This window comes from Helianthus annuus, chromosome 16, assembly GCF_002127325.2.
Source record: "Helianthus annuus cultivar XRQ/B chromosome 16, HanXRQr2.0-SUNRISE, whole genome shotgun sequence".
Taxonomy (NCBI): Eukaryota; Viridiplantae; Streptophyta; class Magnoliopsida; order Asterales; family Asteraceae; genus Helianthus; species Helianthus annuus.
This window is the reverse complement of record NC_035448.2, coordinates 12974736-12991111: the sequence shown is the minus strand read 5'-3', so window position 1 is coordinate 12991111 and position 16376 is coordinate 12974736. Positions and strand designations below refer to the sequence as shown.

The 16376-nt window shown below is 35.4% G+C and overlaps 2 protein-coding genes and 1 long non-coding RNA gene across 4 annotated transcripts; 2 read left to right on the top strand and 1 right to left on the bottom strand.

Moving 5' to 3' along the window:
• The first annotated feature begins 312 nt into the window (after nucleotides 1-312).
• On the top strand, nucleotides 313-1008 carry LOC118488450. Its single transcript, XR_004884798.1, has 2 exons — nucleotides 313-397; nucleotides 901-1008. It is a non-coding gene; the product is annotated as an uncharacterized LOC118488450 (long non-coding RNA).
• Nucleotides 1009-9099: 8091 nt separating this feature from the next.
• LOC110915730 (histone deacetylase 5) lies at nucleotides 9100-13249 on the top strand. 2 transcript variants are annotated; one of them, XM_022160473.2, is made up of 14 exons: nucleotides 9100-9371; nucleotides 9796-9997; nucleotides 10088-10234; nucleotides 10324-10433; nucleotides 10530-10741; nucleotides 10824-10888; nucleotides 11054-11224; nucleotides 11334-11420; nucleotides 11515-11626; nucleotides 11711-11838; nucleotides 11935-12128; nucleotides 12526-12652; nucleotides 12740-12804; nucleotides 12872-13249. In XM_022160473.2, the coding sequence occupies exons 1-14, from the start codon at nucleotides 9193-9195 to the stop codon at nucleotides 13035-13037; spliced, it is 1965 nt and encodes a 654-aa protein (XP_022016165.1). In that variant the 5' UTR covers nucleotides 9100-9192; the 3' UTR covers nucleotides 13038-13249. The 2 variants fall into 2 exon arrangements, with proteins under 2 accessions (XP_022016165.1, XP_022016164.1); XM_022160472.2 differs by having other exon boundaries at nucleotides 11515-11632.
• An 821-nt stretch (nucleotides 13250-14070) lies between these two features.
• Nucleotides 14071-16376, bottom strand: LOC110915731 (DNAJ protein JJJ1 homolog). Its single transcript, XM_022160474.2, has 3 exons — nucleotides 14596-16376; nucleotides 14442-14500; nucleotides 14071-14353 (listed from the first exon to the last, which is right to left on the bottom strand). Exons 1-3 carry the CDS (start codon nucleotides 16291-16293, stop codon nucleotides 14296-14298), a joined length of 1815 nt encoding a protein of 604 aa, XP_022016166.1. The 5' UTR covers nucleotides 16294-16376; the 3' UTR covers nucleotides 14071-14295.

Below are 16376 nucleotides of genomic sequence, written 5' to 3'. Positions count from 1 at the left end.
GAATATTACAAAGCTTGTTTTGGTATTATTTGTAGTGATAGATATAGCGGAAACTACAACTCAACTAACTTGCAACAGTTTATCTTTTTAAGTTTCACTTTTCTTTTTTTTTTTAACATATTTTGTTGTAATTCTTTTCCTTTAATAATTTTAAAAGGATTAATAATGTAATAAATTATAAATAAATTCATATAATACTTTTAAATGTTAATTAATGAGATATTTAATTATTAATTTATAAACCATCAACACTGGGATTATTATCTAATTTGTAGAAATAAACTAAATCATTTATGTTGAATTTTAATATCTAGGTTAAACTCTCTCGTTTATTCTCTTAGACTTTTCCCAATCCTTACTCGTGCGATAATTCGAGGAATTCTCTTACGCAATCAATGTGAGTATACTCGATCCCATTTTCGTTTTAAACACTTTGGGTGCAACATGTATTCCATATTCAAATTACACAACACTTGAAGCTTGTTTATTCACACTCTATCCAAATTTATACATGGAACGATTTAATGCTTGATATACATGTGATGCTAATGTAAACATTTCATGACTATACGTTCATTAACTTGTCCGCAAGCCTACCTTAACAATTATGGTACTATGCATATGCTATAGGTTGTAACGCCCCACCCGCTATTCTTTTGGGTATTGTTAAGTTTATTCTATTTTACCTCCCGCTAAACTCTTGGGATAGGCTATGTTAATTGCATTGGATTCTTGGGTTTGAGTATATAGAGTAACATCGTTTCGGCATAACTATTAACTTGTATCATTTTATTCATGTTGGATATGAGCACGTTAAACTATTTTATTCTATTTTATGCTATGTATCAAACTTGTATACTCGCTAACATTTTGTTGATGTTATTTTAATACATGTTGCAGGTTGATAGACGAAGTGATCGAGAAAACAATGTTTGAACTATTTTTGATAAAATGTTGGAATTTGTATGACATTTTAGCATTGTGAAATTGATTTAATCTATATTGTCACTATTAGTGTTATGATGCTTTTGAGCGATTTGTGCGTCTCATCTCGATGTTTCCGCCATCGGTTGGGGTGTGACAGATTAGTATCAGAGCAATAACTATAAGGAATTGGGGAAAGTAGGGATGTTTTTACCTAGTCTATAGTTTAGGAACTTCCTCACTATGTGTTCTTTAAAACTACTTCCCTTTTATCTTGCTTGCCTCTATTCTATTCTCTTTGGTCTTTTAAATATACATGCCTTTCCTAAGGCTAACACAATACACACTTGGAGGCTTTGAAGACACTCTTGTAACACAATCGAAACGACTCACCAAAATAGGGGCGATTCCCACAATTGGTGATAACTTTCACTCAGCTATACTTTGTATTTTGCACGAAATCTACCCTCAAGTTAGGATTGATATCCAAATCTTGAAGGGAATTTCCATTTCATATTCTAGTGGACCCTTATCTTTTGATAAGTACCAACCACACTAGGGTACGATGTTACCAAGTTAGAGGTGAAACTCGCATCTTGTTAACTAGTCCCACTCTTTGATTTTCAATCTCGCCAAAGTTTCGATTTTCCCAATCGATTAAGGACGTGTAGTAACTGGAAGGATAAATATCGTTAGTCGCTTCTCGATGACAGTATTTGTCTATTACGCCAAAGCATGTTTCCTTAACTCGAAAAGGAATTCGTTTTACTTTGGAATGGTCTTATGTTACGTTCCGTGACAATCCACGTTTTACGTTAAATCTCTTTTATGTTATCTTAATTTTAATGTGTTTTTATATTTGAACGTTACTTTCATTTCAAGCTTGGAGACACGAATCGCACTGTCTTCGCAATCTAAAACAAATAATGATAATCTCTCGTGAACAAATTAAATTTATGATGCTTTCATTTTACATGTGACACTACGTGAAATTCATGATTATGCTATGTGGAGCTAATCGAACTTTTTATATGCTATGTGAAACTATATGCTATGTGATGTATTCATGAAAACAATTTCCTTAAACAAAACATTATGATCAAAGTCTCATCTATTCTCTCTTTTGAATCTTTAGATGTCATCTTTTCAAAAGTCTTCCTTTTAGATTTCGAGGATAAAATCTCTTAAAGTAGGTGTAAGACCCTAATCATGATTTGACCCAAAACGACGCAGCGAAAAATGTACCATAAAATTTCTTTCTTTTAACTACTCTAACATACTTGAATACCGTTTAGGTCAACCCTTTTAACATGAATACATCATTCATCATTTATTTAATGTAACTGTGTTAACAAATAATTACAAACAACGTGACCGCTTTCCCGTACAATCCATGATCTTCAACTCGACCCTCGTTCACTTGTCGATCATGAATATCTGACTAACTTGCGGTCACCATATATAACCAACATGTTAGTACATGGTGACATCATATATAATTTAATACATATACTTAAAAGGTTATATCACATTCTAACTACGTAAGGTATTCCATTGAAACATCCTCCCAATTTTATTTACTCGAGTCTAACATCAATTCCTCGAGAGTCCGACGTTCCCATACCTGCACTCCATTTCATTCTCAATAGTAACATGGTTAGGAATACGTAATCTCAAACATATTGAAAACCCACATCTTCACATATACGTATACCAGTGATCTACAATCATTAGATTACAACACGTGTATACACTTTCATATATCTAAGTACATTCATACGTATCCCATTCATATGTGCGTACATACAAGTTCACACTACTTACACACGCTACAGTTCCATATCTACATACATACAAGTCACATTCACTTATTCGTAAATGGAGCCTTACCTACAAACATATTAACACAAATCGATGCAATAGCAATTAAACATAACCGACTAACTTCCAACAAACATGATGAACATTTCGGTAACATGATGAACATTTTAGTAACATGATGAGCATTGCAGTAACATGATGAACATTCCAGTAACATGATGAACATTTCAGTAAAATGATGAACATTCCATTAACATGATGAACATTCCATTAACATGATGGACATTCCTGTAACATGATGAACATTACATTAACATGATGAACATTTCAGTAACATGATGAACATTCCATTAACATGATGAACATTCAAGTAACATGATGAACATTACATTAATATGATGAACATTTCAGTAACATGATGAACATTCCATTAACATGATGAACACTTCAATAACATGATGAACATTCCATTAACATGATGAACATTTCAGTAACATGATGAACATTCCATTAACATGATGAACATTTCAGTAACATGCTGAACATTCCATTAACATGATGAACATTCCAGTAACATGATGAACATTCCATTAACATGATGTCAGTAACATGATGACATTCCATTAACATGATGAACACTTCAGTAACATGATGACATTCCATTAACATGATGAGACTATCAACCTAATTTACATCAAGGATATACGAAGTTCATATGAACTTACCTTGGTACTTACCCTTACCTGTAACTTCTTACATGGTTCTTTATATACAACATACCAAACTTCATTTATAAATAAGAAGTGATTTCGGAAATCACTTACCTTAAGTGTCCGTATTCGCATCCATTTCCTCGCCTCCTTTTGACCCTTAGCCTTCCATGCTTCCATCCATCTTGACATGATCCCTGTACTTTCATGTCATCGCATTCACGTTCTTGTTAGCATACATGATTGTACATACTAACGATCATATCAAATTCATGTTTCACATTTGACTTTCATTAGTCAATTCTAACAAGCATAAGCCATATTTCCATAAGGCAGTCTTTTCAAACTCATATAATTCATCACGTCATCACATATAACACATATGGATATAACACGCATCATATAACTTTCTATAACATTACAATTGTGACAAGAAGTCTAACATTGCTACTTATGCACAGTTGACTTTCAGAAAGTCATCGATTTATCGTATGAACTTTCGACTTAACCTCATACATCCATGTCATTATAGTAGACTATACTAATGACACTAAATACATTTCATACTCACGATGCAATAAGCATACAACCACATGATCATCTAGTTATATACACACACTAAACATATTCAATTCCGTTCATTCTAGTAACATAATTCTACAACTAACACCATGACCTATGCTTAACAACCCAACATCATTCTAACTTCATCCTGTTCTAATGACGAAGTGATCAAGAAAACAATGTTTTGAACTATTTTTGATAAAATGTTGGAATCTTGTATGACATTTTAGCATTATGAAATTGATTTAATCTATATTGTCACTATTAGTGTTATGATGCTTTTGAGCGATTTGTTCGTCTCATCCCGATGTTTTCGCCATCAATTGGGGTGTGACAGATGCCGCCCCTTAGACCCTGCTCCCAGGGGCGCTGCCCCCGGACCCCAGCCAAGATCGTAAAACGCAATAACTCAATTCAAAAACCCGGATCGTAAAAATGCAATCCAAAAAATTCTTACATAGATCAAAGCCAATTTCTTCTGATTTCTACACCGATTGACAAAAATTGAATGTTAGAAACACTTATCAGCGATCGAATCGAACGAATCGAGTAATTCGCTTCAAACTTACAGGGGAAAAATGAGATATTGTAAGAAATTAAACTGGATTTCTTCAAAAAAGTTGAAGAACACGTTGATTGGGTGTTTGAATCACTGATTGGTGACGAAAATCGCACTATAATGTAGTGATTGGTGTGATAGAAAGTGAAGAAAAGGTTGAAGATGGTGGGTTTTGAAGTTACAGGGGGAAAAGAAGGGAGAAGATAGGGTAGAATTGAATAAAATACCCTTTCCTTTATTTTAAATTTTGCCACATATCATAATTCTATTGCTTCCTATCATTCCTAGCCAAAATAAAGTTACTATTTGATTCTCTTCCAAAAAGTAATAAGAGGGGTACATTTATCCTGTCCAAATAAAGCCAAAATAAAGTTATCATTTGATTCTCTCCCAAAAAGTAATAAGAGGGTACATTTATCCTGCCCAAATAAAGCCAAAATAAAGTTACTATTTGATTATCTCCCAAAAAGTAATAAGAGAGGTACATTTATCTTGCCCAAATAAAGCCAAAATAAAGTTACTATTTGATTCTCTCCCAAAAGTAATAAAGTTAAGAATGACCAAATCCTTTTTAATCAACCTATCATGGCCCCATAGACCATTAATGGCAAATATATCATTTTATCCCAACCATGGTCCACGACTATGGTTATTTTCATGCTATGCAATACCTCCGCTTCTATGACCCCACAGGTCACTTATACTTCGGTTTTATTAAGACACACTTACCACATGACCCAAAGGTAGGGCTGTAAATGAACTGAACGTTCAGCGAACAGTTCGTGAACCATTCGACGGGAAGTTTGTTTATGTCCGTTCGTTTAACAAACGAACGGACATGAACAAAAAATTTTGTTCGGTTAGTTAAATGAACGAACATAAACATGGGTCTTGTTCGTTCAACCGTGTTCGTGAACGTTCGGTAAGGTGTTCTTGAACGTGTTCAGGAACATTCGTTCATTTGCGTTCGTTTATGTTTGTATGTTTGTGCTTTAATTAAAGATTTTTGTACTTTCATATATTTTATCTTTACTTTTATATTATTAGACTTTTATTTATTTTATTACCCTAATAATTAAATTAAGAAACCCTATTTCACATTGTTTATGCATCATTTCTCTTTCCTTTCTCATTATTTACATCGACGAATGTGATCGACCTCCATTCCACAATAAGGGATTCAAGTTCCAGTGCTACTCTCTGGGCTATCCACCTGTATCCTTCCTCGAGTTCGCCATATATATTTGCGTTCGTTTGTGTTCGTGAACCGTTCGTGAACACACTTATTTCCTTAATGAACGGACACGAACATAAAATCTCGTTCGGTAAGAGTTCATGAACCGTTCGTGAACACATTTATTTCCTTAACGAACGAACATGAACAAGGCCTTGTTCGTGTTCATTCGGTTCGTTTACAGCCCTACCCAAAGGGTCTTTAGTTCAACTTCTTGATAGTGTTTAATATTAACAACATAGCAACTTAGTAAATCGTAACAATGTAGTTACGTACCTTAGACGAGCTTCCTTTCCGGCTTGGCTTCCTGAAGCCTCACTTAAGTTTCCTATAGTTTCCAACCCAAGTGGTCATTAGAACACATAATCATTCATAGCTTTCTCATCAATGGTTACTTACAATCATTCATGAGACTTTCACCAAGGTTTTCAAAGGTTAATCATAATCACTTTTCATGTAAGCATATCACCAAACACTTGGTAGGCATTATTTACAGGACTAACAAATTACTCGGTGTGTCCACAATACACCATATCATTTACAACCAACAATTTCATACATTCATTGGTGTCAAGTTAACACAAAATTTCAAGTTATAAAGCAAATCGTCAAATTAATCATGCAAGAGCTGGATTTCATTCCTAAGTTAAAAACCACTTAATAACATGCATGAAAACTTAACAAAATCTCTAAATTATTCAATTACTTCACAAATACCAACAAACATGATGATTTTAAACACTATTACAACATCATTTACATTCATTTGCTAGGATTTCATACTAGACTCTCATCTTTCTTAAACCCTTCCCCAGTAAAACTCATCATATGAGATTCCACCACATACCTTAGGTTTAGATGATGTCAAGGGCTCAAGATATTCAAGCATGCAAAAAATATCACACCAATTTCACCTTCAATTTACTCAAATTGGTGGATTGAACTTAGAGAGGATATCTCCTTCTCTCTCTCTATATAACACGGGGTGTTCGATGTTTAGTGATTTGTGTGGTAAGAAAATTGACTAAATCAAAAACGTTAATTAATTACAAATTTTGTAGATGCATTATTATGAGTTAAGTTTATGTACAAACAACCTTATCCTAAAAACGTACTAAAGGATGAAAAAGCAAAAAAACGCGGTGACATTTTCGTAATTATTTGCTCGTAGGGTAATTATCAAAATTACTCTACAAATGGTCTTGTAGGGTAATTTTGTTCCTGTAGGGTAATTATGATCTTGTAGGGTAATTTTGTAAAATGTCCTTGACAGGTAATTTTGAAACTTGCAGAGTAATTTTGATACACTTGTAGAGTAATTATGATACTTTACAAAATTACCCTGCAAGATCAAAATTATCTTACAAGATCAAAATTACCATACAAGATCATTTGTAGAGTAATTATGATACTCTAGAAAATCAAAATTACCCTACAAGATCATTTTACAAAATTACCTTACAAGATCAAAATTAATCTACAAGAACATTTTACAAAATTACCCTATAAGATCATTTGTAGGGTAATTTTGATAATTACTGTAGGAGTAAATAATTACGAAAATGCCATCGTGTTTTTTTTACCTTTTCACCCTATTCGTACGTTTTGTATGATAAGGGACTTTGTATTTGATCTTTTTTCGCATTATTATAATACAAACAGTTATAGAATAATATAAAAACAATATCATATAAATATAGTTCTTTATAACTAACTTTCAATTGTTGTTTTTTTAATATACAACACATTAAAAAGTTGTAACCGTAATCATTTTATAAACATAAAATATCTTTCAAATTTTTATGCTATAACTTACATACCCAGTCAGAAACCTACGTATAAAAAAGAATCCCACATATAGCTCGTATAGTCGTATTCTCTTCCTAATATGGCGTTCGTTTCCATTTTTTTTCTCAATTGCATATCAAATCCCGTTCACAAAATAACTCATTCATCCCGATTAGGAAGCGTTTCTGGTTAGTAATGTAGTTCAGATTTCAGATTTCAAATTCAAATTTAATCTATCTCTTATTTCAATCTCGCCTAATGGAGTTATATAAGTGATGGATACAATATTTTAACTATCAACTACCTACTGTCGTGCCCAATTAAGATTATCGGTTCAAAACTTTAGGTAAGAATCATGTTATATGACCCAACAATTGACGGTACTTTTAAGTTAAATTAAATCGCTTATGGTTATCTGCTTATTGATCTTGACTAGGAAGTTTTAGCATAAGCATAAACTGAACCAATTCACTTGATTGAATAACATTACAAATTCTAATGATACCTATTAACAATTTTGTGATAGTTTTTGTTCATGTCGTATAGATTTGTATGTGATTTTTTTAGCATGTGGTGTGTATATGATTGATGTGTTACTTTGATTACAAATATGATATAATTTCAATTCTGACTCTGCGTGATTTCGAGATAAATTCGAGTTGGTTCCCAAGATGTAGAATATAAGAAAACACGTAATTTAATCACTGGTTTGTTAAAGCTTGATCTTGCTCATGGAACTGGACGATTACCTAAAGTGACATGAATTCGTCAGTTTGTAATTCAAGTTTATGTTGCTTGCCCGTATATTATTTAATATGTTTGTATTATAAGTTACAATCAAAGTCGTGTTAGTGACTTGTACTATATATTACATGGAACAATTGTTAAAATTTATAGGTATGGCGGTAATTACATATCTCGTGGTAGTGATGTGTGTACCAATGTCCATTCATTACGAGTGAAGTAAGACTTGCATTGGGTGCAAGTCTTCTTGTGACAATCCAAAATTGGTGCCATGCTGCTTGGCATGATATCATGAATATAAGAAATAAGGTGAACTTTAACTTAAGGTTGATTTGCAAATGGGTGGTGATTCATTTCTTTGATCAGTTTTAGGTTTCTAATTTGCAACTCAAAACTTTTGGTAATTTTCAATTTGTGTTTGTTATTGATACAGATGATTTTGAATTGTATTAGTTATTGGTTTGATCATTAGGTTTTATTACATGTTTTCCAAACTTGTAACCCACTCTTCTATTTCTACTACATTTTTATTTTATGATCCTTGCCACATATTTAAAAAAAATTAAAATAACACCGAGTATTAAACATTCATGTTACAATTTTAAGAATTTTATCATTTTTATAGATCAACCCGAATAATACACGGGTTAGTAACCTAGTCAAATAATAAACAACTATCAAATAATATTTCTAAAATCCCAAAATTTGTGTGGTCAAACAAACAATGGAAAAAAAAGTCAATCATCACTTGGGTTCCTTTTTAGTAGGACTCAAAGCTTTTCATATTCTTGTTTCAAATTTCAAACCTCCCTTTCTCAGTTTTCTCCTCCATTTTTCTGTGTAAATCAATGGAGTTTCCGCCTGATCAAAGCAACGGAACTGAGCCGAGTGAACGACGTCGTGTTGGACTGGTCTACGATGAACGGATGTGCAAGCATTCAACACCTAAAGGCGAAATTCATCCCGAAAATCCCGATCGCATTCGTTCTATTTGGAACAAACTCACGTCTGCTGGAATTCATCAGAGGTTAGTTCGTTTACACACTGGATACGTTGAGTATATGTATCTGTAAGCTTGTTTTGTTGTGGTTTTTAGCGATTTTAGGGGAATTCTAGGGTTAGGTAGTTGAAATTGTAAATGATTTAGTGTTTGGTGGACTTGTTAGGGATATGATTGTGTGATTTTAGTCAATTTTAGTGGAAATATAATAATATTTGCATTTTGAGACACATTTTTAGTAAAAACACCAACATTTGCAGGAGATATTTACTGTGTTTTACACTTTTACTGTACTGCAGTGCAGTAAAGCAAGTAAATTTATGTGTGGATTAGATCTGGTTCTTCAAATGTTTTTTTTTTACACTTTTTGATTGATGGATCATGGAATGCAGTGTTAAATTGGCTTTGTGGTGTGTTCATGGTGTATCTGGTTTGGTAACTTGTCTTTCAGATGCGTGATCTTTGATGCCAAAGAAGTGGAAGACAAATATATAGCTGCAGTTCATACTAACAATCACATTAATCTGATCAAGACTATAAGCTCCGAAAAGATGGCTTCAAAAAGAAATAGGGTGGCTGCTAGATACAATTCGATACATTTCAATGAAGGTTCATCAGAGTCTGCTTATCTTGCTGCTGGCTCCGTGCTTGAGGTGAGGGGCTCTTATGCATGTTTGTAAATACATGTTATATGATATCTTTAATATGACTGTTTAAGTGTTAACGAAAGATCTGTTCAATAGGCTGCTAAGAAAGTTGCAAAAGGGGAACTTAACTCCGCCTTTGCTATTGTTCGACCTCCTGGACACCATGCAGAAGAAAGTGAACCAATGGGATTTTGTCTATTTAACAATGTTGCAATTGCAACCTGCTTTCTTCTTAACCAAAAAGTGAGAGCTATATGTATCTGTGTATCATTAACGTGTGTGCACATGACTTTAATGCATCATTAAGTAAGCTAAATCTTGTTATGTTTTAGGAATTAGGTATCAACAAGATATTGATTGTTGATTGGGACGTCCATCACGGAAATGGTACTCAAAAGATGTTTTGGAAAGACTCGCGAGTGCTGTTCTTTTCTGTTCACAGGTATCATACTTGATTTTCTTTTTTACTCGTCCTAATATATGTTTGTAAAACACATATCTTTGTCATGCTTATTTATAATTCACTGCAAACGTGCAGGCATGAGTATGGGAGTTTTTATCCTACGGGTGATGATGGTTCACACATCATGATCGGTGAGGGAGCTGGTGCTGGATATAATATAAATGTTCCATGGGAGAATGGTCAGTGTGGGGATGCAGATTATATCGCTGTTTGGGACCATATATTAATCCCAGTTGCACGAGAATTCAACCCCGACATAATTATAATCTCAGCAGGATTTGATGCAGGTCAGCTCTACCAACTGTCAGAGAACATAATATATATATGTGTGTATATATTTACGAAACTCTAATTTGTGTCATTGAGCAGCCATTGGTGACCCTCTTGGAGGCTGTCGTATCACGCCACATGGTTATTCTATACTGTTGAAAAAGGTCAGCATCATATAATCTAGGAACGTATTCCCAGTTTTACATAAATAGCATGTTCTTAATGTTACGTGATTTAGAAGAGTGAAATGTTGCCTTTTAAGTAAAACAAAATAACTTCATGGAACATATATATTTAACGGTATTTTTGGTGTTTGGTGTGTTGTGTAGCTGATGAAGTTTAGTGGGGGAAAGATCATCATGGCATTAGAAGGAGGATACAATCTCAACTCATTAGCAAATTCAGCAGCTGCTTGTGTGGAAATGTTGCTAGAAGACAAACCTATCGCTGAATCCGTTGAGGTTTATCCATTTGAATCCACATGGAGAGTGATCAAAGCGGTAAGATTTAATGCCCATGGATATATCCATTTAGGAAATTTTCAGCATCTCCTCTTTCTTATGAAAACTAATGGTAAGTCATTTTTATGCACACTTCACATTTGTTCAGGTTCGTGAGGAATTAAGTGCATTTTGGCCAATACTAGCAGACAAATTGCCTGAAGAGTTGACCACCAAAGTAACACTACAACTTCAGGTGGCAGTTTTGCAATTCTACTTTATTTTTTTATCATTACTGTCAATTTTAGCTTAAACAATTGGGGTATATTCTTTCCGCGATGTGGTTCCAGTATTATAGCTCGCAATCAGAAGATGAATATGACGATGGTCCAAATTCAGGGGATCTTGAAGAGGATGTTACAATACCACTTTCGAAACTGAATCTCAGTGAAGACGTTGATGGTGCAGGTTAACTTAACTTATCCACTTCCGAAAATCGTTGATTTTATTTATCTTTTTAATCTAATAATTTGCAACTAAATCTAGATAAAGTCACGACCGCCACTTCTTCTCAAGCCTGGAGATCTGAGTTATCGAAAATCCATGTTTGGTATGCCTCTTTTGGATCAAACATGAGTGAGTCAAGATTCCTTTGTTATATACAAGGTGGCCAGGTAAAACAGCTTCATGAATCGTTGAAACTGATCAATAACAATCATTATCCAAAAGTGAAAATACCCTTTTACCCCTTGTTTTAACCTAATTTGCAGGCAGAAGGCATGAAAAGGCCATGTCGAGGGTCCGTGGATAAAACGAAGCCAACAGAGGTCATGTGGAAGACGGTTCCTCACCGTTTATTCTTCGGTAGAGAGAGTACTGTTACTTGGGGTCCTGGAGGTGTTGCTTTCCTTAATCCTGAAATTAACAATCAGGAAAAAACTTTTATGTGCCTTTACAGGATCACGTATGTTACCTAAAAATTTTAATTTGAGTTAATTACTGTTTTCGTCCCTGTGGTTTGTCAAAAATCACTATTTCAGTCTATTAGTTTAAAAATTGCGATTTCAGTCCTTATGGTTTCACTTTCGTAACCATTTCAGTCCCTGTGGTTTCACTTTCGTAACCATTGCAATCCACTTATTCTGTTAAATACAGGGACTGAAATGGTTACGAGGTGGACTGAAATGGTTACGAAAGTGAAACCACAGGGACTGAAATCACAATTTTTAAACTAATGGACTGAAATAGTGATTTTTGACAAACCACAAGGACGAAAACAGTAATTAACTCTTTTAATTTTTCTAATACTTGCATATTTCTATATCTATCCTTCATTGATTTTGATTTGAAAATTTATGCAGTCTCGAGCAGTTTAATGATGTTCTGCTTCAGGAAAATGTCCGTACGGACACAAGTTCTCCTTTCTTTGACCTGAATGCTTTGGATTCCATTGAATATGAAAAGAATATTTCTTTGGAAGCTCTCAAGGTACAACACTAAAAAATTTTCGAGTTGACTTTCAAGAGTCAAACGAGATTCAATTCCCAATGTTTACGGAATGTTGGTTTTGTGCAGGACGGTTGGTACCATAATGTTGTTTACTTAGGGAAGGAGAATGACCTTCCAATCCTAACAATGACGTAAGCTCGTTTTCCTAGAAAATTTACATCTTTTTAAGATATTACAACTGTTATTATTCAAATTCAGGTGCACTCATGCTCATGTTGAGGGATTTAAGTCTGGGAAGATACCAATTTGTGCACCAGCTAAAGGATATGCAGACACCTTGGTTAGAGGACTTGTACAGGGGAAACAACTGTCAGAAGATGAAGCTGTTGCTTATATACAGGAGGCTGCTACAAAACCGTTATGATTGCAACCTTAAATCATATGTGTATATATATTATTATTATTTAAACAAAAAGTTGCTTGAACAACTTGTCCTAGACCTAGTAGCTCTCATTTCTCAACTTAGATTTATGCTTTTGACTTTCTCAAGTCAAATGACAACTGTTATTTTTGTAACTTGGTTATGACTTTGTGCTTATATTAAATTAGGGGCATTTGTGGTTTGGTTTGAAACTATAGAACCTGTTATCAGTATAGTTTTACGATCAGTGTCGTTTTCTTTTGGAGACAGTCGTTATTGGAATTTTCATACGAACCTAACAATTTGGTTTACAGTTTATACTCGTAAACAAGTTTTAACCAACAGAGATGGCTTTTTTTCTTTTCTTTTTTTTTTACTTTGGTCTTAAGTTGATTTTAGTTTGAATATACACATGATTGGTTTGTGCTTAACAATACTACATAAGAGTTATTTAAGTTTTAATTGTTGGGACATTATAGCATTTTTCATTATGATCGCATTTTATGTTTTTTTTTTTTAATTATAAGCCCGAACCATTGGTAAGGGCACTAAGGGTACCACCCATTCATAATCTGACACCTTATTTCATCGCCTTTCATCACACCATCACTAAAACACTTGCAACACCTATCCCACCAACACATATAAACCCACAACCAATCTTAACGGTTGAAACAGCACACACCCAAACTTCGCAGCCGAGACACACATTACGCCCATCACTATCACTGCCATGATCACACCCCTTGCGGCGGGGTGATCACAATCCTTCATGCTTTACTATCACTGGGCGCCCCGACCCCCCTAACAATTAAATTTGATTCACTTTGAATTCTCAACAAATTGATTTTAATTTACAATGGTGAAACCGTCGCAATTTTGCTCATAGTTTGACCTCAAAACCGATCCAAACTCTGACAGTTGACAATTTTAAGACTTTCCTATATTTCTTTGATTATGAAAATTGTGAAATTTGGCTTTGAGATGTAACAAATGTATCAGTTAGAACCAATAATGGATAGAAATATCATACATGTAATGAAGCAAGTGAACAATTACCCTTTTATAACAAATAACAAACATTTTATCCTCCATATCAATTCAATACAACTATAATGCACTTAGCATCTTTTCTGTTGATATCACCAATAAGTAGAATCCTACTCTATCAAAGGTATAACTTTAAACAAAACTGATACCATTCAAACCACCGAGATCCTCATAGAGAGTGTAATATCGGCAATTTCTATCGACTTCATTGTCAACGTGACTTGATTGTAGCATGACCCGTGTCATTCAAATGTTTATGTAACTTGGTCCTGCCACATAAGCAACCATAATAAGCCCAACTGCCAACAGATAAAAGAGGCATGCTATGATGCAACACATAACGTCTTAACCTCATACCTTGAATCAAAGTCTGCTCCACAAGTATCGCATTCATTCCCAGAATTTCTTGAGGTTGCCTGTAATCAGACAAGACATAACATGATCTCAGACAAAAACAGTGTACAAGTTAATAAACTATGTTAACATGAATCTTAAGTGATAGCCGCAATACCTTCTGCTTCTTTCCTTTGGGGAGATTTTTCGCTTTAGATTTCGCCTCCTTTTTACTGGTAACTTTAACCGCAGGAGCTTGCTTTGAAACCTTACTCTTTCCAGCAGGCCCATCATCTCCTCCGCCATTGTTCTCATTGTCTGCACAAGATGGTTCCTCGGTGTGTAATCCGTCCTCACGTTTCTCATCCACCTCAGCTTTACTACTTATCTCGGGTTTATCAATTCTTTCTTGTTCTTCTTCATATTCATCTCGTTTAGCAGTTTCTTTCCTGCCTCTCCTCTTTCTTCTACCTTTCACATTATTGTACTCCATCAAGTCCACCTCTTCTTCGGCTTCAACTTCTACATAAACCTTCTTCGGCTTCCTCATCGATCCAATATTCTTTCTGTTATTTAACATCGCTTTCAAAACACTATTCTCATCATCATCATCTTCTTTTTCATCATCATCATCTTCTTCTTCTTTTTCTTTATCATCATCATCATCATCATCCATTCCCTTTCCACCATTATTAACATCAACAAACTCCTCCTCTGACTGGCTTTCTTGCTCATCCCCTTTTTCTTCCGTCTGTATTTCAACACCTTCAAATTGTTCTTTTAACTTTTCCACCTCATCAGCCGACACAAACCCATCCGCATCCCCACCACCATTATCATTATTATCATCCGCATCCTCATCGTCATCCTCATTATCTTGATCTTCTTCTCCGAAAGCTTCCCTCAACTCCGCCACTTTATCTTTATGCTTCTTCGACTGCTCATGATTCTTCCACTGCTTATCACTCTTAAACTTCTTCCCACACGCCACACAATACAACTCATTCTTCCTCACACCCTCTTCCTCCTCTTCCGCGACGTCTTCCGCCACGTCATCCTCCACCTTCGCCCACTCGGGCTCCTCATACGCCCTCGCTCTCTCCGCCTTCAGTCTCGCCATTTCCGCCTTTTTCACCCGTTCTTCCTCTCTCTTTTTCTCCATCTCAACACTCCTCTTCATCTGCATATCAATCACTCTCTTATCCCTCTTCTTAACAAACTCCGCCAACCCCCGCACCGTCTCGATATACTCCCTCCTCGCTCTTTTCCTAATCTTCTTATTCTCCTCCTCCATCAACCGCCTCGACTTCCGATTCGGCCCACTCATCACATCATACTCATCAGCCCAAACAAAATCCATAACCGTCACAAACCCTAACCAATAACCATAAAACGCATTCACCTGCTCATACACACTCTCCAAATTCCCCATAACCGGAGCCTCCTTAACCACATTACCTAACCCTAACCTCTTGGCATAATTCAACTCATTCATGTAAATCTTATCAAACACATCACCGTACACTTTATAAAAGCCCTTACCTTTATCGGAAAAACCGGAATAAACGGAATTTGAGAAGAAAGTGAAGAGATCGGGGACAACGGCGGAGGAGGAGGAAGTGGTGCCGGAGAAGAGGATTTGGGAGCGGTGAGAGTCGTACCAGGCGCGCTCACGCGCGTCGGATAGGACCTCGTAGGCGTTGACGAGCTCTTGGAAAGAGGCGGTGGCTTCGGATTCTGGGATGCCGGATTTGATGAGTTTGTCAGGGTGGCGTTGTAGGGCGAGTTTGCGGTAGGCGGAGCGGATCTCGTCGGCGGTGCAGTCGCGGGGGAGGTTGAGGACTTCGTAGAGGCATCGCTTCTCCGGCGATGCCATTGGTGGTGGTGGGTGAGCTGCGACTAGGGTTTTGTTTTGATCACCTGGCTGGTACGGTTGAACGATAAGTTATTGTAAATGGA

Coding starts and splice junctions, on each gene's coding strand:
- LOC110915731 (XM_022160474.2), bottom strand. CDS start 16,293: ATGGCATCGCCGGAGAAGCGATGCCTCTACGAAGTCCTCAACCTCCCC. Junction 14,501..14,595: donor CCAAAGGAAAGAAGCAGAAG/GTATTGCGGCTA, acceptor GTCTGATTACAG/GCAACCTCAAGAAATTCTGG. Junction 14,354..14,441: donor GGAGCAGACTTTGATTCAAG/GTATGAGGTTAA, acceptor CTTATGTGGCAG/GACCAAGTTACATAAACATT.
- LOC110915730 (XM_022160472.2), top strand. CDS start 9,193: ATGGAGTTTCCGCCTGATCAAAGCAACGGAACTGAGCCGAGTGAACGA. Junction 10,434..10,529: donor CTGTTCTTTTCTGTTCACAG/GTATCATACTTG, acceptor GCAAACGTGCAG/GCATGAGTATGGGAGTTTTT. Junction 10,889..11,053: donor ATTCTATACTGTTGAAAAAG/GTCAGCATCATA, acceptor TGTGTTGTGTAG/CTGATGAAGTTTAGTGGGGG.